Below are 25,461 nucleotides of genomic sequence, written 5' to 3'. Positions count from 1 at the left end.
ACATAAATAAATCATAAGCATATTAAAACACTGATTCTTATTTACATTTTCATTTATTCTTTCAGGTTTTTTGTTGTTTTTGGTTTGGTTGGGGTTTTTGTTTGTTTGTTTGGAGATAGGATGTCACGTAGCCTAGGTTAGCCTCCAATTCCCTATGCACTTAAGGATGGTCTTCTACTCCTGGTCTCTACCCCAAGAGTGCTAGGATTCCAGCACCACCAAACTTACTTTTCTTTCCTGTTCATTTCCTCTGCCCCTCTGTCCTTTCTTTCTTTTCCTCCTTTCTTCTTCCTCCTCTCTCCCTCCTTCCCCCTTCCTTCCTTCTTTCTGTCCTGTATGTGTGTTTATATGTATGTACATATATAAGACAAGAGGAGAACGTCAGTTGTCCTGCTTTGTCGTTCTCCACTTTATTCCTTGAGACAGGGTCCCTGATTGAACCTGGGTCTAGGCTCACAGCCAGCAGACAACCACACCTTTCCTGTCTCTAGTCCCACAGTGCTGGGTGTTAAGGGCACACAGCTTTTATGTGGTGCTGGGACAGGAACTCAGGGTCTCATATTTGTACAACTGTCCTTATAAAGCCATCTGCCAGCCCTCACTTTTTATTATTTGTTTGTTTATTTGTTTGTTCTATTTTTTAAGACATGGTTCAGCCTTGGCTGTCCTGAAATTCCACTCTATAGACCAATCAGGCCTTGAACTCACAAAGATCTGCCTGCCTCTGCCTCCTGAGTGCTGTGATTAAAGCGTGCATCACCACTACCCAGCTCTTCCTTCCTTCCTTCCTCCCTTCCTTCCTTCCTCCCTTCCTTCTCTCCCTCCCTTCCTCCCTTCTTTTCTTTCTTAACGATTTATTTATTTATTTTATGTACATGAATATATTATAGCTGTCTTCACACATACCAGAAGAGCATATCAGATCCCATTACAGATGGTTGTGAGCCACCACAAGATTGCTGGGAATTGAACTCAGGACCTCTGGAAAACCATTTAGTGCTCTTAACCGCTGAGCCATTTCTCCAGTCCTTTCCTTCTTTTTTTGAAATAAGATTTTTTTTTTAAGTTCTACTGAGGTCTAACTCATATCATATACAATTCACCCACAGGATGTATTTAACTCAATGGTTTTTAGAATTTTCAGTTATGTAACTATTACAATCAAATCTAGAATATTTTTTTTTATTATCCCCGCTGTTGTACAGCAATTTCCTCAGAGACTGAAACATTTCATCCTTCAAGGAAGCTCATTACCACCAAAAGGAAAGAACTCAAAATAGCTTCGGAAGTCCCTGAAACTGATCAGATTCACTATGCCCCTCCTACCCCAAGAGTATAAGCAGTAAGGAGTACAGCACACGGTCACCCTCAGAGGAGGCAACCTACAAAGGAAACTCTTAGACAAGCCCAGCCATCTGGAAAAAGACAGGGATCAGAGAGCTCCCTGGCAGAAACAAAACCATTGAGTCACTTAGAAAGGCCACTATCCAACCTCTTGAGTTGCCTGCAGGCTGTGCAGTACGCTGCAGATCCCAGCTTTTGTGGTTTGTCATGCACTTTGGAATGCGTGACTGGGTGACACAGCTGCCTTTGAGTCATTTCTGCTCCTGTAAGTCACCTCTCACCCATATTCCTAGAAGCAACCCCAATAAAACTCATTGGTTCACCGAGCTGGACTTTGGTGGTATTGGTACTTTGGTCTGTAGTGGGATCCCTATTTGGGGTGCATGTGTCTCCCCAGGAAAAGTATATCACACAGCACCTCCAAATGCATATCCGTTAGCAGCTAAGTGGAGGAGAATCATATCATAAACAGCTTTATTGGCTATCCCTTTCTGTATTTTGTGCTTTCTGTCCCTTTCTGTATTTTGTGCTTTTAAATACAAAAGTGAAGGAGTGTTTCTTCCATATTCACTTCTAGGAATATGGGTGAGAGGTTACTGGCAGGACCCTGACATAGCTCTCTCTTGTGAGGCTAAGCCAATGCCTGGCAAATACATCCATCTATTGGATGGAACACAGGACCCCTAATAAAGGAGCTAGAGAAAGTACCCAAGGAGTTGAAGGGGTCTGCAACCCTATAGGAAGAACAACAATATGAACTAACCAGTATCCCCAGAGCTCGTGTCTCTAGCTGCATATGTAGCAGAGGATGGCCTAGTTGGCCATCAATGGGAGGAGAGGCCCTTGGTCTTGCAAAGATCATATGCCCCAGTACAGGGAAATGCCAGGGCCAGGAAGTGGAAGTGGGTGGGTTGGGGAGCAGGGCAGGGGGTAGGGTTATAGGGGGCTTTGGGGATTGCATTTGAAATGTAAATGAAAATATCTAATTAAAATATGCCTTTAGAAAAAAGTAAAGGGCTGGAGAGATGGTTCAGTGAATAAGAGCACTGACTGCTCTTCCAGAGGTCCTGAGTTCAATTCCCAGCACCCACATGGCAGCCCATAACCATCTATAATGGGATCCGATGCCCTCTTCTGGTATGTCTGAAGGCAGTGACAGTGTAGTGTACTCACATGCATAAAATAAATAAATCTTTTTTAAAAAGTGAAAAACGTATAAAGCAATCATTCAATGTTCTAAATAGATAATAGTCAGACATGGCAGTAATCCCAGCCCTGTGGGAGAAAGAAGAGGGATACAAGTTCAAGGCTAGGATGGGGTACAGAGAAGTCTCTGTCTGAAAACACCAAACCCAAACCAAATCTATTACAAAAATTTAAATATCATCAAAATACTGATGGACAGAGAGCTATTATAGCCAGAAGGAAAGTAGATGTAACAATGAAAATTCTCATAAAAATGGGAGAAAACAAATAACCACTTTAGTGAGGTACCTGCAACTATGGTTAGCGAAGCCTCCATGCTTTTCCTCTTATGAGCTATAGTAGCTGCAACACAGCGGTAATTCCCAGCATCCTCCGGGCCAACGTCATAGATCTGCAACACTCCTGATGGCAGGGCAGTCACCCTGTTGAAACAAGAAACGTAACTGAACTTTCTGTAGTTCTTTATAGTTGTTAAATATAAATGCTGACAGAAATGAACACATTCAACCATTTTAACCATGTTAGAAACAACACTTTTTGAAGACCGTTCTAACACATGAGCCTCTGCTGGGGTGTGGTGAGCGCCAGCTGGCATGTAGGAGGGCCTGGGTACAGTCCCCAGCCCTGAAAAAACAACACTAGTAAAAACACTAGCTTGATTCTATTATTTCATTTGGGTCATGACAGGTCTCTGAGATGTAAATAATTCTGCAGCACACAGTCTGGAAAATTCAGCACGCTAATTTTTCAAAGAGGGTCCTGTTAAGATTCTTCTGTTGATTTAGCTGAGAGTGAAAAGACCTTAGTATGAGTTATTCTCAAACTCCTGACTTTTTTTTTAAACCTAAGAGTTATGTATTCTCCATGACCCAGACTCTGAAACAAGGTCACAATCCTACATATGACACAAAACTGAATATATGGAGTCATTAAAAACTGGCAAAAGCAAAACGTGTCCTCATGTACAACAATAAAAGTCCCCTCAAGGGGGCTGGAGAGATGGCTCATCAGTTAAGACCACTGACTGCTCTTCCAAAGGTCCTGAGTTCAATTCCCAGCAACCACATGGTGGCTCACAACCATCTGTAATGGGATCTGATGCCCTCTTCTGGTGTGTCTGAAGACAGTTACAGAGTACTCATATACATAAATAAATAAATAATTTTTTAAAATAAGTCAACTCAATATGAAGTATGCAGTGAGCTGCTCCTGGTGAGCTGATCTGTGCAGCGGCATGTGACTTCACTTCTGGACACACTAGCTGCCACAACACGGCACCACTGAATGCTATCTGAGACAGCCAGGCTCAGATTCAAAACCACTGTGTGGTATGAATTGCAGTGTTTTTACTGAATATACAAAGCTTTCTGTCCTTCATGAAGAATAGTGGCCTAATTAAGGAAAACAAATCCTTATAACAATTTAGCCGCATGTAAGTATCAAATGAGAGCATCTTTACACTGCACTGCCTTAGGCTGCCTGACCTGAAGATTAGTAAATGGTGTTTGAGTTCAATAAAAAACTGATAAATGGCCGGCCGGGCAGTAGTGGCACACACCTTTAATTTCAGCACTAGGGAGACTGAGGCAGATGAATCTCTGAGTTCCAGGCCAGCCTGGTCTATAGAGAGCAAGCTCCAGGAGAGCCAGGGCTACACAGACAATACTTGTGTCTCGAAAACAAAAACAAACAAAAAAAGATTTAAGGTACTCTTTTTTTTTTAAGATTTATTTTATTTATTTGAGTCCACTGTCTCTGTCTTCACACACCCCAGAAGAGGGCATCGGATCCCATTACAGATGGTTGTGAGCCACCATGTGGGTGCTGGGAATTCAGGTCCTCTGGGAGCACAGTCACTGCTCTTAACCACTGAGCCATCTCTCCCGCCGTAAAGGTATTCTTGAATTAGAAGTTTTCTTTTCCTTTAGTAAAACACTTTGAAATCGGCCCCCCTCCCATCTTAGTGCTTTACCATTAAAACAAATGACTTTTGTGTACTTCAGAGCAGGCAGGAATCAAACCTTTAAAGGTTTATTTTCTGTGTTCGTGCATGTGTGCGAGCATGTGTGTTCATGTACCGTACGTCTGCACTGCTGGGAGCGGATCAGAAGTACCAAACCTCTTGAAATTAGAGTTAAGGGGTCATTGTGAGCTTTAGTGTAGGAACTGAACCCAGACCCTCTGCAAGAGAAGCAAGTGCTTTGAATCACTGATCCATCACTCCAGCCACAGCGATGGGGTTCTTTACCCACGGTAGAAATGTCTTAGGAAATCAATTATTGCCACCCTAAATGAAAAGGAACTCCACCATGTCTTCCATCTCTGACGTTTCCTCCTGTCCCAACCCTCTCACCCCACCCCATGAAGTCCTCCTTGCTTGTGTGTCACATCCAAACGGAATCGCTGCATTTACCTGTCCATGGTTGTAGGCAGGGCTGTTCTATTAAATTCCCATGTTATGACTGCAGGCGGCGTTGAGGAAATCTTGCATGAAAATCTAGCAACTCCTCCTTCATGGACCTCAGTAGACACTGGATGGACTTCAAACGCAGAGATAGCTAGCACAAAATTGGACAGCTTTAGAATAAGCACTCAGAGACGCATTCAGACCAGGTCTGAACTCCCGCTCATACCAATCTAATTTAAGTGTACAAAGATGCTTTAATGAATGACTTGAAAACAGGAAAGGGGCACAAATCGGGGAGTCTGTTTTTCCTAGAACTTTAAAACTCCAAATGTAGTCTCAGGAAACTATCTATTAGAGGGAAAACATAAAGAAATAACTGAAAGAAAAATCATTATCCAAAATGGTATGTAATCACACACCCAACAGTACAGTACAAACCTGATTCTACTGGATATAGGAGGGAAGGAAAACTAAAGACAAACTAAGGCTGTAGAGACGTTGGTGCTCAGAAGTTAAGAGTAAGTATTGCTCTGGCAGAGGATCTGAGTTTGATTCCTGGAACCCTCACCAGGCCGCTCATAACTGCTTGTAACTCTATAGTACACATGCATTATCACACGCACACACGCGCACACGTGCAATTAAAAATAAAATATTTTTTTCAAAATATAATAAAGACAAACTATCCAGATTAAAACTATCTCTGTGGATTGTCTTTGGAAAACGCCGTTGGATTCCAAAGTGGAAGAACATACAATTTGAAGCAAGAAGGACAACATAACACAAGCACAGAGGAAAAGGACGGCAGCCTGTGTTCACGGGATGTGAAGGAACAGGAAAAACGTTATAGATATTGAAGATGAAGCCAGCAATGCCTCAGGGTGAACCAAAAAGAGGAGTCTCCCAAGCCGAGTGAGGTTTAAAGGAAAACGGAGGACCAGAATCCTGAATGCTCAGGGGAAGGCGGGACAGCAGTGTGGGTGTGGAACAAGAGGTAGAGAAACGTGAAGGCTGGTTTGAGCTCATGAATTTCCAAAGCGGAGATAAATCTTGAAATGTTGATGTTTCTAGAGCAGATTCTTCTCCACGGAGCCTTCCCCAATGTCTAGAGCTCTACACGGTGAAGGAATCCAGACACCAGGAGCGAAGTGACCTTCCCCTCTGCCAAGCCTTCCAAGACACAAAGACAGGACCCTGAGGGTGGACTAACTCCCATCCTGAGACTCCAGTTCACCATGCCTTCACAGTTAATCAATAGTAATTAGAAAGAAAATAGGAAGAAGCAGGGGTTAGACTCCATTAGATGGGAAAGGGCAAAAGGGCAGAAGGCAGCCAAATTCTGCCTTGGACTTAACTGCTTATTTCTGTAGACAGCTACTGGTCTTTAGACGGCTATAGCAGTCAAAATATCATCAGAAGGCTCCAAACTTGCTCGCTCAGGCCCAAAGATTCATTCACTATTATATGTAAGTACACTGTAGCTGTCTTCAGACACTCCAGAAGAGGGCATCAGATCTCACTATGGATGGTTGTGAGCCACCATGTGGTTGCTGGAATTTGAACTCAGGACCTTCAGAAGTGCAGTCAGTGCTCTTAGCCACTAGGCCATCTCTCCAGCCCCAGGATTTACTTTCAAAACTCTGGAATGAGGTTAAGTTATTCTTCAAAATGCTGTCAGAGAGCATCATCGCACTCAGTGGTTAAAAGCACAATGCACCATCAAGACTCTTAGTTCACTTCCCAGCATCCGTACCAGGCGGCTCCTAAGTGCCAACATCTCAGGCCTCCGAGGCACCCTCCACATATGCACACTTTAAAAGATAAATACTGTCTTTAATCCCAGGGCTGGGGAGGCAGAGGCAGGGCCGATCTTTTGTGAGCTCAAGGCTAGCCTGGTCTACATGATAAGTTCTGGGACAGTCAGCGTTACATAGTGAGACCCTGTCTCAAAACAAAAAGTAAATAAGTTTTGGTTAGTTAAATTACTGAACAGATGGAATGTATGTATCCTTGGTTCAGTATAAGAAAAGGGTGAAATTTTTAATGCCAGATATATATGTTTAAGTGTTCTTGACTGGGTACAGTAAACAGGCTAGTTGGTGGAGGTGAAAGATCCAATTTGACATCAATTACTTCAAACTCAAATAAAGCAGTCATTTTAAAATATATAACAGCACATATAACATCTCTGGGCACTGAACCCAGGGTCTCATACATGCTAAGAAAGAATGCCCCACTTAGGACCCAGTCTATAAAGCTTTCCACACATTGCTATGGTTTGAATATAAAATCCACTTTTATACACTTTTGGGTTTGAATATAAAACCCACTCCCACCCTGCCCCCAAAAGTATATCTCTGCTCTTAAAGATATTCTGCAAAATTATAATGCAAAGGAGCCAATTTCCATGAATCATACATTAACATCAACCCTACTGCTCACATGATTACATGACTCACCTATCCACTCTCAAGCCATGAGGATTGGCTCTGAATTATACAATAACAGGCTAGATTCACTGACTTCTAACTGGAAACATATTTTAATCCTATTCATTTCAGCAAACTTTTAGACTAAAGTGATCTCTCCTAAGTTTACCGACTCATTCAACAAATATTTATCTGGTGTCTGGTGCTCTCGAGGTGGCAACAATCCAACCAAGGACAAAGCGAAGAGGGCTGCACTCAGGAATCAGAGTAGACAGGGGTATTTAACTAAATTGCTGTTCAAGTTGGTAGCTCAAACGGCCATAAATGCTGGGGAGGTGAAGTATAGAATGTCACAACACAGGTTTCAAGCCTTTTATGACACAAGAGCTTGACATACGGTTTGCTGCTAGGTTCTGTTCTATGGGTGGGATACAAGTCTAGTTTCTTTAATTCTTATAGCTGTGTCATCCTAATATTCAGCTAGCTAAGAGGTGGGCACTGAGATCTGAAGCCTGGTGGTTAGCAAGACTGTATATGAACTCTCTCGCAAGCCTGAGCTACTCAACGTGTTTATGGAAGATGACAGCTGGAGAGTCTGTATTTCTGAGTAGCACTGCTCAGAACAGGCCCAAAATGCACTGGCTTTCTAGCTGGCTAAGACTGTGTGTCAAATCCCTGAGTTTCTGACCAGAGAGATGCCTTTAAAACCTCTGCTTGGAGCCGATGATGCAGTTCGGTGGTAGAGTACTTACCCAGCATGCACAAGCCTTCCAAACCCTATCCCCATGGCAAAACTAAACAAATAAAACCTTGTGTTTACAGACATTTACTGAGGCTATTACCTCATCTTTACAGAGGAAAGAATGTAAATTAAATTACCTTAAAGTTTATTTAATAAGCCATATATCTTTAAAAAAACAAAACAAAACAAAAACTGGTCGGGTCTTGTGACACACACTCCAGACGGAGGCAGGAGGATTACAAGCTTGAAGCCAGCTTGGTTCTATTTTGATTATTCTTTTTTCTCTTTTTCTTATGTGTATAATGTATACATGCGTATGTGCATATTTTTTCATGTGTGGGCACATATATCCACGCATGCACCTGCAGGCCAGAGGCGGACATCTGGAATCATCTTCACTCTCCCACCTCAGTCCCTGAGGCAGGGTCTCTCCATCAAACTCTGAGCTTGAGGATTTGGCTTTCCCGAGCCATTCCTGGGGAATAGTTCCTCCTCCCAGGGTTGGAATTCCAGGCGGGCTGCTGCCCTAACCCTGCATCAATTTGGGTTTCTGGATATCTGAATTCTGGTCCTCATTCCCGCATGGCAAGCACTTTTACCACTGAGCTGGCTCTGTGAGCCATCTCCCAGGCCCTGGGTTTTATTTATTTATTTTTTAATGTTGTTTAAAGCTGAGTAAGTAAATAAGCCCTCCGCTGTATGTTGGAGCCTTCTAAGACTTGACAGCGGGATCTTTTTGTTGCCCACATTTTCTGTTCTTTATTTAAGTGACAAATTTAAATATCCTCACACAAACCTCAGCTTGCTTCCTGATGTGGACTTTGTTTCTGCAAGAAACGTATGCCTTTACAAGCCTACGGCCTCCTCGTGAAACCTGACCTCCCTTCATGGTCCAGCTAAACAAGCCAAGAGCCGCACAAGGAGCCCTTAAAGTAATGCTGTTAAGAGGCCAGAGCTCTATAAAACAGCCCAGACACAAGGTCCCCCAAAACATGCGCTATTCTCAAAAACAACCTTGCAAACACAATAAATGTAAGTGCCTATTTGATTTGTGACTTCCTCTTCATCTGCCCACTTAATCATTTTCTATGATTTACAGGCAGGGCTGTAAAAGTTGCTCAGATGAAACCAGTCCCCAAACTTTTACTGGATCAGAAAGTAACACAGAAGTAAGAGATTGTACACTGGAAATAATGTACAACCAATTAAGTGGATGGGCCAACATTAGCTTGCATATTAAGTCAGTAGGACATTCCTGCATCTTAAAAGCTAGGCATGGCCGCACGCCCTTAAATCTCAGCACTTAGTAGGGCAGACACAGGTGGATTCTCTGAATTTGAGGACAGCCAAGAATATTGAGAGAGATTCTATTGGAGGAAAAGGAAGAAAAAGAGGAGGAGGAGGAAGAGGAAGAGCTTTTTTAAATTAAAAATTATAGGTACATAATTTGTAATAAATCATTTTTTTAAATAATTCAATTGGTAACTTATAGCAACTGTATAGGCTCTCCTCGGTCTAATAAGAAAATGTTACTTTTAAAAGCTGCTGATAAAATGTGCATATAAAGTGTTCTGACACTTATATCAGTTGGGATGTTGATGCATGGTTTATAAACAGCTGGTCCTAGCACTGCAGGTCAGCACCGAGCTCCAGGCCCAGCCCTGGATGTCAGCACCAAGTTTCAGGTTCTAGCACTGCAGGTCAGATTGAACACCAGGTCCAGGTGGGAAAGGACTACACTAATCGCCACTACCCCACTCGTCCCAGAGGAACACAGGTAGCAGCAAGCAGCCACTTTCCAGTGCTTCCAGCCCCCGCTATCTTTGAGCCTCCAATCAGTAGCTATGGGGGATCTGTCAGCTGCTCCTCAGATTTCTAACTCTGACTCTCTAACACCCACAACTTCGGAGATCTGTTATTGAGTTTTATTCCTATTAACTTAGTTTATTTCCATGTCAATGGTGTTTCAAATCAACAGTGCAGGCTTTACTAACCAAACAGAGTAAAAACTGGGCCCCATCACTTCTCAGTTCCTAGCAAGCCCTTGTACTGAGAGCCTGCCTGCTCAGCGGTCAGAGATATCTGGGAATTGTCTAATCACAGCATGAAATGGTCAGAAGGTGTAAACCACTCAAGGAATAAGTTTCAAAGTTATTATAGCTTTAAGGCTGGGCAAGATGGGGTTAGGAGAGATGGCTCAGTAGTTAAGAGCAGGTACCGCTCTTGCAGAGGAGCTGGGTTTGGCTCCAAGCAAACAGGTAGGGCCAGCTCATAACCACCTGTAACTCCAGCTCTGGGAGATCTTACAGGAACGGCTTGTGGCCTCCACAGAAACCAACATTCAAATGCACATTAACACACACATGTGCACACACACACACACATACACACACACACAAATTTTTTAAAAGAATGGTCTAACTTTCTTAACTTCTTTAGTTCCTGATCTCTTACCAAGACTATATATTTTTCTAGTTCAGAAAATATATCTCCCTGCCTGTCTGTTGCCAGAAATAAGCAGTACACACAACAGGCATCTAACAGGCTTCCTGAATTAACTTACTGCACCATCTTTCTCTCAAGCTCAGGGAAGTCTCCCTCTTCTCCCTGAGAACAGTACAGCTCAGACACATTCCACACACGAACTCTGAGCAAACCGCTCTGTTCTATAAAATCAGTTCTTAAGGGGTTATAATGTAGTACCATAGTACCACAGAATATATTATTTAGTTCATAGAGACTGCTATTCTAGATACAGTTATTATAATTATAGCCATTAAAAAAAAAAAAAAGCCAGACAGTGGTGGCCCACGCCTTTAATCCCAATACTTGGGAGGCAAAAGCAGGCGGATTTCTGAGTTCGAGGCCAGCCTGGTCTACAAAGTGAGTTCTAGGACAGTCAGGGCTACAGGGAGAAACCCTGTCTCCATACATATACCAGAGCACACACTTGTTCCCCCAACAGACAAAATAAATGTTAAAAAAAAAATTAAAAAGGACTTTTAACCCTCAACCTATTCTAAGCGATACACAGGAACCGATGCAGCAGGCTCTCTGAGGCCTCTACTGGCATGTCCCCTGCCTTCCTACCTTCTGGCAAGCTTCCAATGCATACTCCACAAAAGAACAAGTGTCATTGTTCCAACATCTGTCTCCTGAAATATGCAAAGTGCCTAAGAACAAGCAGAGGCAATGATTTCAAAGGGCCCAAAAGCCAGAGTGCTTTAAATACAACAACAATCCACGGCCCAAAGTCTGCTTGAAGGAGCCAGCTCCCCATTAACCACGACAGCCGGATGCTTGGCGGGCACGAGAAAACATGACCTACAGCCAGTGTAGTCTTTTCACAGTGAATGCTATTAGGACCCTGATTCTGTGTGCATACGTCCTAGCACAGGCAGAGGCAGAGAAACGTGAGAATCTGTACACAAACTCATATAGAACAGAACGTACTGGGACAGCAGATGGGACACCTGAGAGAAAGGGTGGAGACTGTGATGTGGTCACCAGTCTAAAGGACTTTGGACTGACACAGAGCAGGGGACCAGCATGAATAAAGTACATAGCATATATACTGAGAGGGCTCACTGGGTGCCATCCCTCCCTGCTGGACTGATAAATTCAGGGGGAGGGGCACCATTGTCTTCAGTTGTGAGCCCAGGAGGTTCTAAGGATATCTCCAAACCCATTAAACTCAATGGGTCACAGAAAAAAAAAAAATGGCACGGATGCGGGAAGACTTCTGGGGGAGGCTTGACAGGGGTGGAGGGAGACAGGAGAGGGTGAGGGTGACAGCAACCAAATAAATTTTAAATATATATTTATAAATGTAGAAATGTATATCCAAATACATACATAAATTTATATACAACTAAATTTATATGTTAAAATATATATCCATCAAAGGACAAATTTAATAAGAGTTAAAAAATACTGTAGAGTAGATATAAAAAAGTAGGGGGTACGGGACACTGGAGAAATGGCTCAGTGTGTAAAGCACTTGCTATGCAAATATGAAGGCCTGAGTTTGGATCTCTAGCAATCCTATGAAAAGGTATGGCTATAGGCCCAGACCTGTAACCCTAATGTGGGACTCGCCGACAGAAGATCCTGGAGGCTCGTAAGGCAGCCAGTCTAAACAAAATAGCCAATGCTAGGTTCTGTGAGACTCTGCCTCTACAAATTAGATAGAGACAGATAAAGAAGATATCTGAAGTCAATATCTGTCTCTATACACACTGACATCTGCATTCATGCACACAAATTCATGCACACACACTCACACATACACGTATGCACACACACACACAAATACACACACTTGTGCACACACACTCATGCATGCACATATGCACACATGTATACACTCTCACATATGCACACACATGAACACAAACACACACACACACACACAAACACTTTCTTTAGCCCAGGTCAGCCCTTTTCTCAAACAGAATGAAAAGCCATATGCCATTATAAAGTTTTATCTAAGAACTGAAATTTCCAAGCAAACTGGTGTGACTATAAATTGGTAGTCACTTTGGAAGATGGCTTTGGGAGTTTCTTCTTTAAAATTTTTAAAAATAATTTCTTAAAAGTTTTTAAATTTTTCCAGATGGTTGTGGTGCACACCTTTAATTCCAGCACTCAGGAGGCAGAAGCAGGCGGATCACTGTGAATTTGAGGCCAGTCTGATCTACAGAGTGAGCTCCAGGACAGCCAAAGCTACATGGAGAAACCCTGTCTCAAAACAAACAAACAAACAAACAAACAAACAAACAAACAGAAAGTTTTTAAATTGCCTGTGTGTATGTCTGTGCACTGCATGTGTGCAGGTCAGAGGAGGTGACAGATCTTCTGCAACTGCAGTGACAGATGATTGTGAACAACCATGTAGGACACCAAACTTCGGTCCTCTGCAAGTGAAGCAAGTGCTCTTAAGTGCTGAGCCATCTCTCCGGCCACAGTAATTTCTTACAGAGGTGAAAACACACACACACACCATATCTCCAGCCTCTTGACACACATTTTTAAGCACAAAAAGTTATGTAGTAAACAAGATAACAGCACACAGTTTTTTTCTTTTCATTTGTTTTGAGACAGGGTCTCACTATGTAGCCCTGGTTGGCCTGGAATTTGCTCTGTAGACCAGGCTGGTCTTGAACTCAGAGATTCACTTACATCTTCCTCCTAAATTCAAGGACCACAGGTGTGTACTACCATACCCAACACATACAGATTTTAAAAGCTGACTCCTAGGCTAGCAAGATAACTCAATGGGTAAAGGTGCTTGTATTCAAGACTAACTACCTGAATTTGATCTCTCGGACTCATCTGGTAGAATAAAAGTGACTTTAAGTTCTTCTCTGACCTACACATAAAATGTACACATGAATACACTAATGGATGGATGATGGATGGGTGGGTGGGTGGGTGGGTGGATGCATGAGTGGATGCATGGGTGTGTGAGTGGGTGGTTTGATGAATGGGTGGGTGGATGGATGGATGGGTGGGTAGGTGGGTGGATGGATGGATGCATGGGTGGGTAGGTGGGTGAGTAAATGGATAGATGGATATAAAAACTGAGTCCTGATGACCACTTTTCCCTCTTTTATGAAATTATCCCCATTTCCAGTGTAGAACTAGAGATACTTCTCATAGCCCCAAGATCATGGAAACTATTCTTTGCTTCTCTGTTCTATAAGCTCATAACAGACACTAGAAGCATTTAAAAGATACACAACAAACACACAAAACATGGCCTAGCATACAATTTCTTTCAGTTTTGTCTTCACTAAAATATACTCATCTATTGACCAATGAATCTATCCATTCACCCATTTATTCTATATCTTTATATATAGTCTACATAGGGATCTAGCTATCATCTATCTTTAGATTACATACAAGAAATAACATAATGCATGCATAATAATTATCTGGAGGAGCATAAGATGCTAAAATGAAAATTGTCTCTTTAATACCATAAACGAAAGCATACATTAAACAAAATTTATCCTGCTGGCCAGAAATGCATTTATGTCTGTTTAATTAGAGTTTCTACTGCTTCTAGAGTTTCTACATACTGTGAAACACTATGACCAAAATCAAGTTGGGGAGGAAAGGGTTTATTTGGCTTACATGCCTACATTGCTGTTCATTACTAAAGGAAGGCAGGACAAGAACTCAAACAGAGCAAGAACATGGAGGCAGGGGCTGATGGAGAGGTCAAGGAGGGTGCTGCTTACTGGCTTGCTTCCCCTGGTTTGCTCAACCTGCTTTCTTATAGAACCCAGGACCACCAGCCCATGGAACCTGACTCCATGTCAAATTTTGTCTTAACTAAAATTTAAGGAAAGACTTGGGGACAAGAAAAACCACACGATTCAATAAAACTAAGTGGAGGAAGTGAGAAAATCACAGGGAGGGGCCTATGGCTCAGTGCACACAATCACTCAAACCCCAGATGACCCAAGTTCCACCCTGAAACCCATGGAAGGGGGAAGGGGAAAACCTGCTCCACAAAGTTGTCCTCTGACCTTCTTGAACACGCCCTAGCATGCACACACACATATGTGAGCACACGCACGCATGCACGCATGCACGCATGCACACAGTATCATTTAAGGAAAGTACAGGGAGGTATGGACTGGGGTGATGATTCAATAGGTAAAGTGCTTGCTGATCAATCCTGGACACCAGAGGTCAGATTCCTAGAATCCACATCACTGCCAGGTGGGCATGGTGGCACATCTGTAATTTCAGTGCTAAGAAGGCAGAGGTGAAATCCCCAGAGCAAGCTAGCCAGATACACCAGCCCTTAACAGTGAAGTCTAGGTTCAATTGAGAGTGCCTGTCCCAATGAATAATGTGGACCAGTAGCAACTAGAAAGCTCTTTACATCAAACTTGGGCTTCTATTTCTCTCTCTGTCTCTCTCTGTCTCTCTGTCTCTCTGTCTCTCTCTCTCTGTTTCTCTCTCTCTCTCTGTCTCTCTCTCTCTGTCTCTCTCTCTCTTTCACACACACACACACACACACACACACACACACACACACAACACACATGCACCATGCCTACACACATAAACACTTTTAATGAAAACCACAGGTACATCTTGTATAATCATTATACTGCTGTAACATTACCGTCGGTGTTCTGAGTTTCCTTCTCTAGAGCCGTAATAACTGTTCGCTTCGCCTTCCATCTTTCCAACTACTCTTTATTCCTGAGCAACATCAACAAAAGCACTGAAAAAACTCACCTCACATAATCAGTCTCCATATGGCACTCCCATAATCCCAACAGAATCCTGTTAGTTTGGCAGTAAAATCTGATCTCTCTTTGAAAGGCATCCCCAAGTGGGATTTCCCTCCTCTCATATTATCTGTCTCCCAGCAGCCTAGTGTGGTCACAGAGTGTATGGCACATGCTAACGCATTTATCAAGTGATTATCCCTGGCCCCTCTGCTGGCAAAAACAAGCAGGAAACCATACAGAAAAAAACATGCACAGTCAGCCACAGTAACCAGCTTCAAAGCTGGCCAACTTGTGTGGCTCCTATGAATTCCAGGGCAAGAGAAAAAATAATCCCCTTGCTTTGTCTTTCCCAGACCACTGCCCTTCAGCAGTTTGCCAAGCGACTGCCTTATACTGCTCAGTCCAAGAGATGCCTTTCTTAGGCCTTGTTGTCATTCCATAAAGAATTAGTTCTGCTTAATAGCTCAACTGTGCAGGAAGAACATTCCACACAGTTTTACACTGTGCACTAGTAACAGACAGAAGACTCAAGAAAGCATTAAAGAGCAAGGCTTTTGTAACCAAGCGTGTCACTTAGCAACTTTGTCCACATGGAAAGGAGAAATGAGAAGAATCTCAAACTCACAACAGAAATCTCTCTGGTTAGAACTCTTTTTGCTTTCAGAAATAGCTATTCTCAAGGCCTTTAAACACACACTTGGGAGTTGCACTACATTACTTTATGATTTTACAGTGTTGTTCTGTATTGTTTAGATAGATAGGTGATGGATAGACGAATGACTGATGGGTGGATGGGTGAGTATATGGATGGATGATGGGTAGATGAATATATTACAGATGGATAGATGGATGGATGATAAATGGATGGGTGGGTAGATGATAATATACAGTGGATGGATGGATGGATGGATGCATGCATGCATGCATAGATGCATGGATGCATGGATAGGAGAATGGATAGCTAGATGATAATACTGATGGATGGTGGTGAGTAGATGATGGACTGAATGGATGGGTGGATGGATGATAAATAGATGAGTGGATAGATGATAAATAATAGTGGATAGATAGGTGGGTAGATGGATGGATGGACAGATGGATAAATGGCTAGGTAGATAGATGATAAATAATATGCAGTGGATGGACGCATATATGCATGCATAGATTCATGGATGCATGGATAGAAAAATGGATAGATAGATAATACTGATGGATAGGCGAGTGGATGATGGACTGATGGATGGTGGGTGGGTGGATGACAGATATAGTTGATGGATGGATGGCTGATAGATAAACAGTTTTGGCTTCTCACATTATATAATACAGTTTCCTCAGAGTATAGAAGACCTGGTTTTCTCTTTCATATAACTAGATATCTGTTCTACAATATATATCTACAATGTATATACAATATATAACTTTTAAATTTTATTACATAAATTGAAAAATATATCAAGCCAGATATGATGGTGCACACCTTTAGTAACACTACTGAAGGCAGAGGCAGGAAGATCTCTGTGAGTAGCAGGTCAGGTAGAGCTACATAGTAAAACCCTGTCCTTTTTTTTTTTAAACCTACATATGATATTCAATTTACAAAGTAATGATTAATAACCAGATCTAGCTCCTTTTCTTCTTCTATGCCAAGACAAAACTACATATCTGCCTCCCAGCCCCCAGTTGTCAGAAACTCATTGAAATGGGTGATGAGTGCAAACTTCGTACTTTCCATGAGGAACGCACGGCCACAGGAGTAGCAACTGAAGTTCTGGGTGAAGAGGGGAATGTCCAGGTCCGAGTGGGAACTACAAACAAGGTTACTCCATGAAGCAAGTTGTCTTAACCCAGCACTGCTTGGGAAGTATTCTTGTTATAGACCCAGGAACACTAGAGAGATGAAGCCAAGCTGGTTCAAGGAGGAATTTTAGGTGCCAATCTGAGTGTTCTTACTAGAGTTCTGGGGGGTGTTTTTGTTTTGTTTTGTTTTGTTTTGTTTTTTTGTTTAGGGTTTTGTTTTTTTTTTTTTTTTTTTTTTGAGACAGGGTTTCTCTGTATAGCTCTGGCTGTCCTGGAACTCACTCTGTAGACCAGGCTGGCCTTGAACTCAGAAATCCGCCTGTGCCTGCCTCTGCCTCCCAAGTGCTGGGATTAAAGGCATGTGCCACCACCGCCCAGCTAGAGTTTTGTTAACAAAGCAAAGCAAAAGAACAACCAACAATGAGAGAGAAAGACAGATTTGATTGATTGATTGATTGATTGATTGATTGATTGATTCCTGAACTGACAAGACACCACTGTGCCTCCACAGTTGTGAACCGAAAGAGCAGCAGAATCTGCAGACTTTCCAAAGGCGATGCCACTACCAATACACTGTAGAGCACTGGCTGCCTTTTCAGAGTGACCAGGTACAATTCCCAGTACCACGTGGCAGCTCACCACTGTCTATAACTCCAGTAGTTTCCATCTGATCTATGACGGGCACTGAGTCCAAGAGCTGGAGGACCAAAAAGCATAATTCCCAATGGCCACATGCTGGCAGTAGACAGAGCCCATAGCCCATAGTCACATGAAAGCATGGAGCGAACTGCTCAAGACAGCAGAAGCAGAAAAATCAGAAGAACAGGAGATGTTGAGATGCTCAGTCAACAAAGTGCTTATTGTACAAATATGATCTAAGTTGCTGCCCATCACTGCGTAAAAGCCAGGCACATTGGATGCTCCAGTGCTAGGGAAATGGACATGGGTGCTCACGAGCCAGCAACTCTAGCTGAGTTAGGGAGCTCTGGGTTCAGTGAGAGATCTTGTCTCAAAAGATAATGTGGAAAGTGACTGGGGGAGACCTACAGCTTGATCTCTAGCTTCCACACACACTAGCTCACACACACATGCACAACTGCACACACATGCACACAAACCTCTGCCCTGGAATAAAAATTTAAAGTGCTAAACAATTAGACTGTAATTCTCAGTGAATGTAATTCTCAGTAGGGGGTCTGGAGAAAGAAGAGACTACAATGTGTGGACATGGTGTTAAAGACTACAATGACAGGCTACACACAGAAACAAACTTTCACCTAGAGATCTCAGTGCTGACCCTTTGTTTCCTGCTTGATGAGTAAACCCCAAAGAAAACCAACCTGAATATCCAAGTTAATCGGGATATTTTGCATTTGCCTTCAAAACAAGAACATTTTCCTGAGATAATCCCCACTGTAGGTTGATTGATTCACTGACTTTATAAACAGAGGCATTAAACTCTCAGGAATTCTGTTAATGGAAAGCTGCCTGACCCCCTTTCCTAAAAGCAAGAGTTCTGACTTGACAGGGGACCGGAGGGCATCTGAAGCCTTTATAGGTGACCTCAGACCCACACCAGGCCCCACACAAGCCCTGCAGTGTTTGAAAAGGCAGCAGGAAGTTCTTAATCCTCCTTCCCTGCAGAGGAGATAAAGGCCTTTGATTTGGGATCACAGCATCCAGGGTCCAAGGGAGGATGGAGGATCACATCCAAACAGTCCTGAGCATGGAAGGTCAGTGAGGAACAAATGAAACACCAGCTTCAACACGAGAAGGCCAACCTTTAAGCCAAAGAGCAGGGGCAGACTCAGCCAGGACTGCAGCTGCTCCTCCCTCGCCCTGTTGCTAATCACCAATTCCAATGCAGAAGAGTTCAGAGGGAGATTTTGTGATGAAGCATTCCCATAACCACTTACTTCTCAACTTACACCAGTTGGAGAAGATACAGCCAAGCCAGCCAGGCTCCTAAAACCTGGTCACATTAACTCATCCCCCTAACCGCTCCCTCAGATAAAGATACAAAAGCTACAGTGTAGACAGAGTACGACATTCTCTTTGAAAATCAGTTGCCCTTTGTTTGTAAGTTTGTACTGAAAAATCAGACTCTCCAAGGAACCTTTTATATTAGTTGGGGCTAGAAAGATGGCTCAGCAATTGAATTTATTGCTTTGAAAGAAGATCTGTTCAGTTTACCGGGTTCAACTCCAGTTCTATGGGGTCTAACGCTTTCTTCTGGACTCTGTGGGGATGTGCACTTGCACATGCGCAAACCCACCCGCACAAATATAATGAAACAATAAATAAATATTAAAGAAATTAATTAATCACAATATTCCAACTTGTTACTATTCAAATATCCTCAAGCTAGCTTTTCTCTAATACACCATCATGTGCTTAAGAATAAATGACAGATTAGTTCCTCTGCCTGGCATAGAACCATTTCCTTCTCTACTGAATCCCGAAGACTTAACAGGAGGTTAGCCTTCAGCTTGAGGAGGTGGGGAGGAAGCACTACACAGGTCTCAAAACACCAAGAAGATTTTAATAGGATTCTGTAGTAACTTCACAGCATAGGAACTATCTTCAAGTTAAGTGCTGAAAGGTTCAGACTACACAGGGGAATCACACACACACACACACACACACACACACACACACACATGCCCTCCAAACAGTCTCCATGGGAATTGGGCAGGTGGTAAGCACTTTTAAGATTTATTTATTTATTTATTTTATGTATGTGAGTACACTGTTGCTGTCTTCAGACACACCAGAAGAGAGCATCAGATCCCCATTACAGATGGTTGTGAGCCACCATGTGGTTGCCGGGAATTGAAGTCAGGACCTCTAGAAGAGCAATCAGGGTTCTTAACTGCTGGCCCTCTCTCCAGTCCTGGTAAGCACTTAAAAATTGTAAAACTCACTGTTAGTGCCAGCAAATTCTTATTATCAGCCTTTTTGGATGTTCATTTTCTGCTAGGCGTTAAGGGATGGACACTGTCAGACTCCTCCTCAATGCCTGGGTTGTCCTAATCAAAATGACTGTCAGTGGAACAGCCAACCCAGTATACTGTTCAGAAACAGCTATCGGAGGCAGAGGCAGGCAGATTTCTGAGTTCGAGGCCAGCCTGGTCTACAGAGTGAGTTCCAGGACAGCCAGGGCTATACAGAGAAACCCTGTCTCGAAAAACCAAAAAAAAAAAAAAAGAAAGAAAGAAAGAAAGAAAGAAAGAAAGAAAGAAAGAAAGAAAGAAAGAAAGAAAGAAAGAAAGAAAAGAAAAGAAACAGCTATTCTGAACAGTCTGTGAATACCTTGTTCCAGCTATGAAGGTGTAGCCCCAGCTATTACCACGTCAAACAGAGCATATAAGATTTTTGCTATCATAAGCTCTAGAGAACTCTAGATGATCCTGCAAATATTTCTACCTAGGCTAGAGAGAATACAAGTCCCCCGAGGCTAGCCCAATAGACTGTGACTGGTACACAGGGAACCATGCTGTGATTGGTGTAAACACAAACCTCATTTGCATAAGGGGTCTGCTATAACTGGCACAGACCCCCTTGTTTGGATGCACAAGCAGGGCATTTGGCTCTCTTGGTGAGATGGCTGCCTGTCTGGTGTCCCAACACCGATTCAATAAAAGGCCTCTCTCAGTGGTCCTCTTTTGCAAACAGTGGTGGCAGAGATAGTAAGCAGCTAAAAGTGGCCATTGCTGGTAGCTGCTGCAGAGGCAGGACTGTGGGGTGCTGCCAGTGGGGGTTGGAGGTTGGGCGGGGAGAATTAGAGTCATAAAAAAGCCTTGACCAGTGGCAGAGTCAGCACTCAGCTGTAAAAGAGTCGCAGGCTGTGAGTCACTGGCCACAGAGGGGGAATCCTGACTTCTAGGCCTACAGAGAAATTGTAACACCAGCAGATCTAAGCACTCTGGGAGGAAGGAAGACAAGGAAGGAATGGTTAAAAGGGAAGAAAGAGGAAGAAGCCAGGAAGGAAGGCTGAGGGAGAAAGAAGGAGAAGGGGAAACAAAGAGAAGCAGAAAGGAAAGAGAGGAAGGTAGAAAAAGGTGGAGGAAGAAAGGAAGAGGAAGTAGAACACACCCAAGGAGCCTTGGGTTGGAGAGAATGAGAAAGTCAATTACAGCCCTTTCTCCACCCTGTTCCTACGTGTATTAGGTTTTTAGACAACTCTCACCCTGCTGACCACCCTGGCCCTGAATCCACACAGCCTCCTGGGTGATTCAATTCCAAACGTTCACATGACTATCAAGCAGTCACGTTTTGGTTATGAAAAACTCTTACAACTCACCATAGAGTAAGCACAAAAGCATCCTTTTCAGGCAGCTACATAACAAAAGTATATATACATATGTAAAAGTGAGCAGCCTATCGATTGTCATAGCACTCTGACGACTAAAACTCAAGGTGCCATCAGGAGATTCAAAACTTTGCTCAGATATACGCGTGTACACATACAAAACACACACACACAGAGCAAACACAAAATTCTTCACTATACAACAGAATTTATGTCTGACATTATTAGATACAAAGTAGTATAGTGGCTATACTATAAAACAAACAAATAGGGCTGGAGAAATGGCTCAGCGGTTAAGAGCATTGACTGCTCTTCCAGAGGTCCTGAGTTCAAATCCCAGCAACCACATGGTGGCTCACAACCATCTGTAATGGGATCTGATGCTCTCTTCTGATGTGTCTGAAAACAGTGACAGTGTACTCACATACATAAAACAAACAAATAAAACCTGTGGCTATGTCTGTTGGATACCAAAACATTCTGAAAAGCAAAACCTCAGGTGGTAGGGGGCATAGGCAATGGTGCTGGCCAGTAAGGGGAGCTCCCACCACATCCAGGGATGTCAGTTCCCACTCCAGAACTCACTAGGTGGAAGCAGAGAACTGGGCCCTGGAAGTTGTCCCCTGACCTTCAAACATACACTCTGTCACATAAACACAAAATATTTAAATCCTTTTTTAAAATAGAAAATCCAGCCACTGAAACAACATAATTGATATGATATTCAGACAACAGCATCCAACCCCTAACTCCTACCCATTCCAGCCCATGTCACAGATATTTGGCTTTTATGGGAAAACGGGGAGTTTGGGGGGGCTATATGTTTAACATAGGTTACATGTTCTAACATATTTTAAGAAGATTGCTTTAAATAAAATACGGCAATACCAATGCAATCACATTTGACCCAGGCTGGCACATTCTAAGTGACCATTCCTATTCAGAGTTTTTTGTTTTTCAAAATCCAAAGCTAGCATAGCATTATCTCGGGCTGGATGCTGCTGATCCCCAGACATTCTGAGAAGCCATAGGAAGAAAGGCTCTCTCCTGCTGATTTATGAGATGTTTATTTCAACCGTCAGTCCACAACAATTCTATGCAAGACAGAAGAGGTGGGGAGGTCCAGGGTGCAGTCGCTGGGATCAGCCATCTGAAAGCTCTCATTCTCCCAAAGAAAGAGAGGTACGACCTTTGACATTCTGCTAAGGTGTCAAAGCAGCTGCTCATAAATGCATGTCAATAACGAAGCAGAAATCAATCATTTCATTTAATGCCATCAATTATTATGGAGTGGGACACAATGCACCTCCAGAGCCCTGTGCTATTCAGTCACTTTGTGAGACCAATGCTGTTTTGTTAAGTTTGTTTTCCCTATATTACATTAAAAAACAAACAAAACAAAAAACAAAACAAAAAACAAAAAAAAAAACAAAACAAAAAAAAGCATCATTTCAGCCAGGCATGGTGGTGCATGCCTTTAATCCCAGCACTTGGGAGGCAGAGGGAGGCGGATTTCTGAGTTCGAGGCCAGCCTGGTCTACAAAGTGAGTTCCAGGACAGCTAGGGCTCTACACAGAGAAACCCTGTCTCGAAAAAAAACAAATAAAAAGTGTAATTTCACTCTCATACATAGAAAAGTATCTAGTCACTTAAGAAGTAGGTTCAAGGCAGGGCTGAGGCACTGCTCTGTTGGTAAAAGGCATGCCACACCACCATATGGACCAGAGTTCAAATCTATGGAACTCACAGAAAGCCAGCTTGGTTATTAGCACCTGTAATTCCAGTCCCTTTGGGGTGACTAGACAAGAGCATCTCTGTAGCATGCCGGCTACACTGTTTTCTCTCTTAGATACAACTTGAAAAAAGTCTATGCAATTGTTTACTAAACTTTTCACTGGGTCTTTTTAAATATAACAGTGTAACTGTAACAATATGTCTCTCGAGAAACCGGACCGTGAAGCTTTGCGCTTCCTCTTTCCAGCCAGCGCCGAGCGATGGGCATCTCTCGGGACAATTGGCACAAGCGCCGCAAGACCGGGGGTAAGCGAAAACCCTACCACAAGAAGCGGAAGTATGAGCTGGGACGGCCCGCTGCCAACACGAAGATTGGCCCTTGCCGCATACACACAGTCCGAGTTCGAGGAGGCAATAAGAAGTACCGCGCCCTGAGATTGGATGTGGGGAACTTTTCCTGGGGCTCTGAGTGTTGTATTCGCAAAACAAGGATCATTGATGTTGTCTACAATGCATCCAACAACGAGCTTGTCCGCACCAAGACCCTGGTGAAGAATTGCATCGTGCTTATTGACAACACGCCGTACAGACAGTGGTACGAGTCCCACTATGCACTGCCCCTGGGCCGCAAGAAGGGGGCCAATCTGACTCCTGAGGAGGAAGAGATTTTAAACAAAAAACGATCAAAGAAAATTCAAAAGAAATACGACGAAAGGAAAAAGAATGCCAAAATCAGCAGTCTCCTGGAGGAGCAGTTCCAGCAGGGCAAGCTTCTAGCCTGTATTGCCTCAAGACCAGGCCAGTGTGGCAGAGCAGACGGCTATGTGCTCGAAGGCAAGGAGCTGGAGTTCTATCTTCGGAAGATCAAAGCCCGGAAAGGCAAATGAGCCTCATGCATAGTGTAATAAAGGTGTCTGCTGTTCTATAAAAAAAAAAAAAAAACAATATGTCTCTCTTGACTCAAATTTCTTCTTATAAAAAAATTTCACAAACAGCAAACTGGCTTAATAAACAGACACTTTTACACTAAAATCTTTGGGGTATATGTTTTTGTTTTCTAGATTTTATTATTTTCTGCATATGTGCACCTCACCGACATGTAAGCCTGTGCCCACAAAAGCCAAAAGTGGGTGTTGGATTCTCTAGAACTGGAGAATGGGTTACAGATGGGTCATGAGCTGCCCTGTGGGTCCTGGGAACCAACAAGATGTTTTGAAGGAGCAGCCAGTGCTCTTAACCACCGACTGAGTCCTCTCTCCAGCAGTAGTCTTTGTAGCAATAGTGTGTTGCATACAGACAAATGTCCTACCACAGCCATGGCTCAGCTTAACCTCTGATGCCGAGTGAAACAAAGTAACTGAATGGCTCAAAAAGGTTCTTTCCTTGCATTCACGGTGGTGGCTTCACACACTCCACCACCATTGATTTTAAACAGCGTGGCTCCCCCAGGCAGAACTATACTGCACTGGCCAGCCTTGCTCCCTTTATGAGCCCATATATGCCCATAGAGCAGAGGTTCTCAAACTGGGTTGTAACCCCTTTGGAGGGGTCACATATCAGATATCCACTACTACGATCCATAACAGTAGCAAAATGACAGTTATGAAGTAGCAACAAAATAATGTTATGGCTGGGGGTCTCCGGGACATGAAGAACTACATTAAAAAGCTGACGTGTTAGGAAGGTTGAGAACCACTGCCATAAACGATTTGTCTAAAAATATCAAAAGTGCTACTTTCCTAAATCTTAGTATTGGTTTTGCCTTTTCTACGGCAGAGCTGAGGCACTCACTGCTCAGTCAGTAAAATGCATGCCACACCAGCATATGGACCAGAGTTCAAATCCTTGGAACCCACAAGGAGCCAGCTGTGGGCAGAAGTACCTGTAATCCCACGACCCTCGGGGTGAACAGGCGAGAGCATCTCTGTAGCTTGCAGGCCACTTCAGCAGACTCCCACCTGCTTTTCAATGCAAGCCATGCTAGACACTTAACACTAACATTTCCCAAGGCAAATTCATGACCTTCTCCCTATATTCTCTATCTCAGCTGATGATACGCCATTTAACACGTCACTCACACCAAAATCACCAGCACCCGGGCTGTGTCCTAGTTAGCTTGCTGTTACTGTGCTAAACCACTGACGAAAACCAACTTGAGGAGAAAGAGGCTTATTTCCTCTTACAACGCTTAGATCTCTATCACGGAAAGAAGTCGGGGGAAGGAACTCAAT

The 25,461-nt window shown here is 43.1% G+C and overlaps 1 protein-coding gene and 1 pseudogene across 1 annotated transcript in view; one reads left to right on the top strand and one right to left on the bottom strand.

The window, feature by feature from the left end:
- Prtg (protogenin) overlaps window positions 1–25,461 on the bottom strand; it is a 99,714-nt gene that overhangs the window by 59,584 nt on the left and 14,669 nt on the right. Inside the window, exons 3-4 of the mRNA XM_021172159.2 lie at window positions 4,964–5,108; window positions 2,839–2,972 (exon numbers count right to left, since the gene is read on the bottom strand). Coding sequence (XP_021027818.1) covers window positions 2,839–2,972; window positions 4,964–5,108 — 279 coding nt within the window. The remainder of the gene's footprint in view (window positions 1–2,838; window positions 2,973–4,963; window positions 5,109–25,461) is intronic.
- On the top strand, window positions 23,446–24,166 carry LOC110301620 (small ribosomal subunit protein eS8 pseudogene; annotated as a pseudogene).

This window comes from Mus caroli, unplaced genomic scaffold, assembly GCF_978045245.1.
Source record: "Mus caroli unplaced genomic scaffold, Mus_caroli_1 scaffold_11, whole genome shotgun sequence".
In the NCBI taxonomy this organism is placed as follows: domain Eukaryota; kingdom Metazoa; phylum Chordata; class Mammalia; order Rodentia; family Muridae; genus Mus; species Mus caroli.
This window is presented reverse-complemented; position numbering and strand designations above follow the sequence as displayed.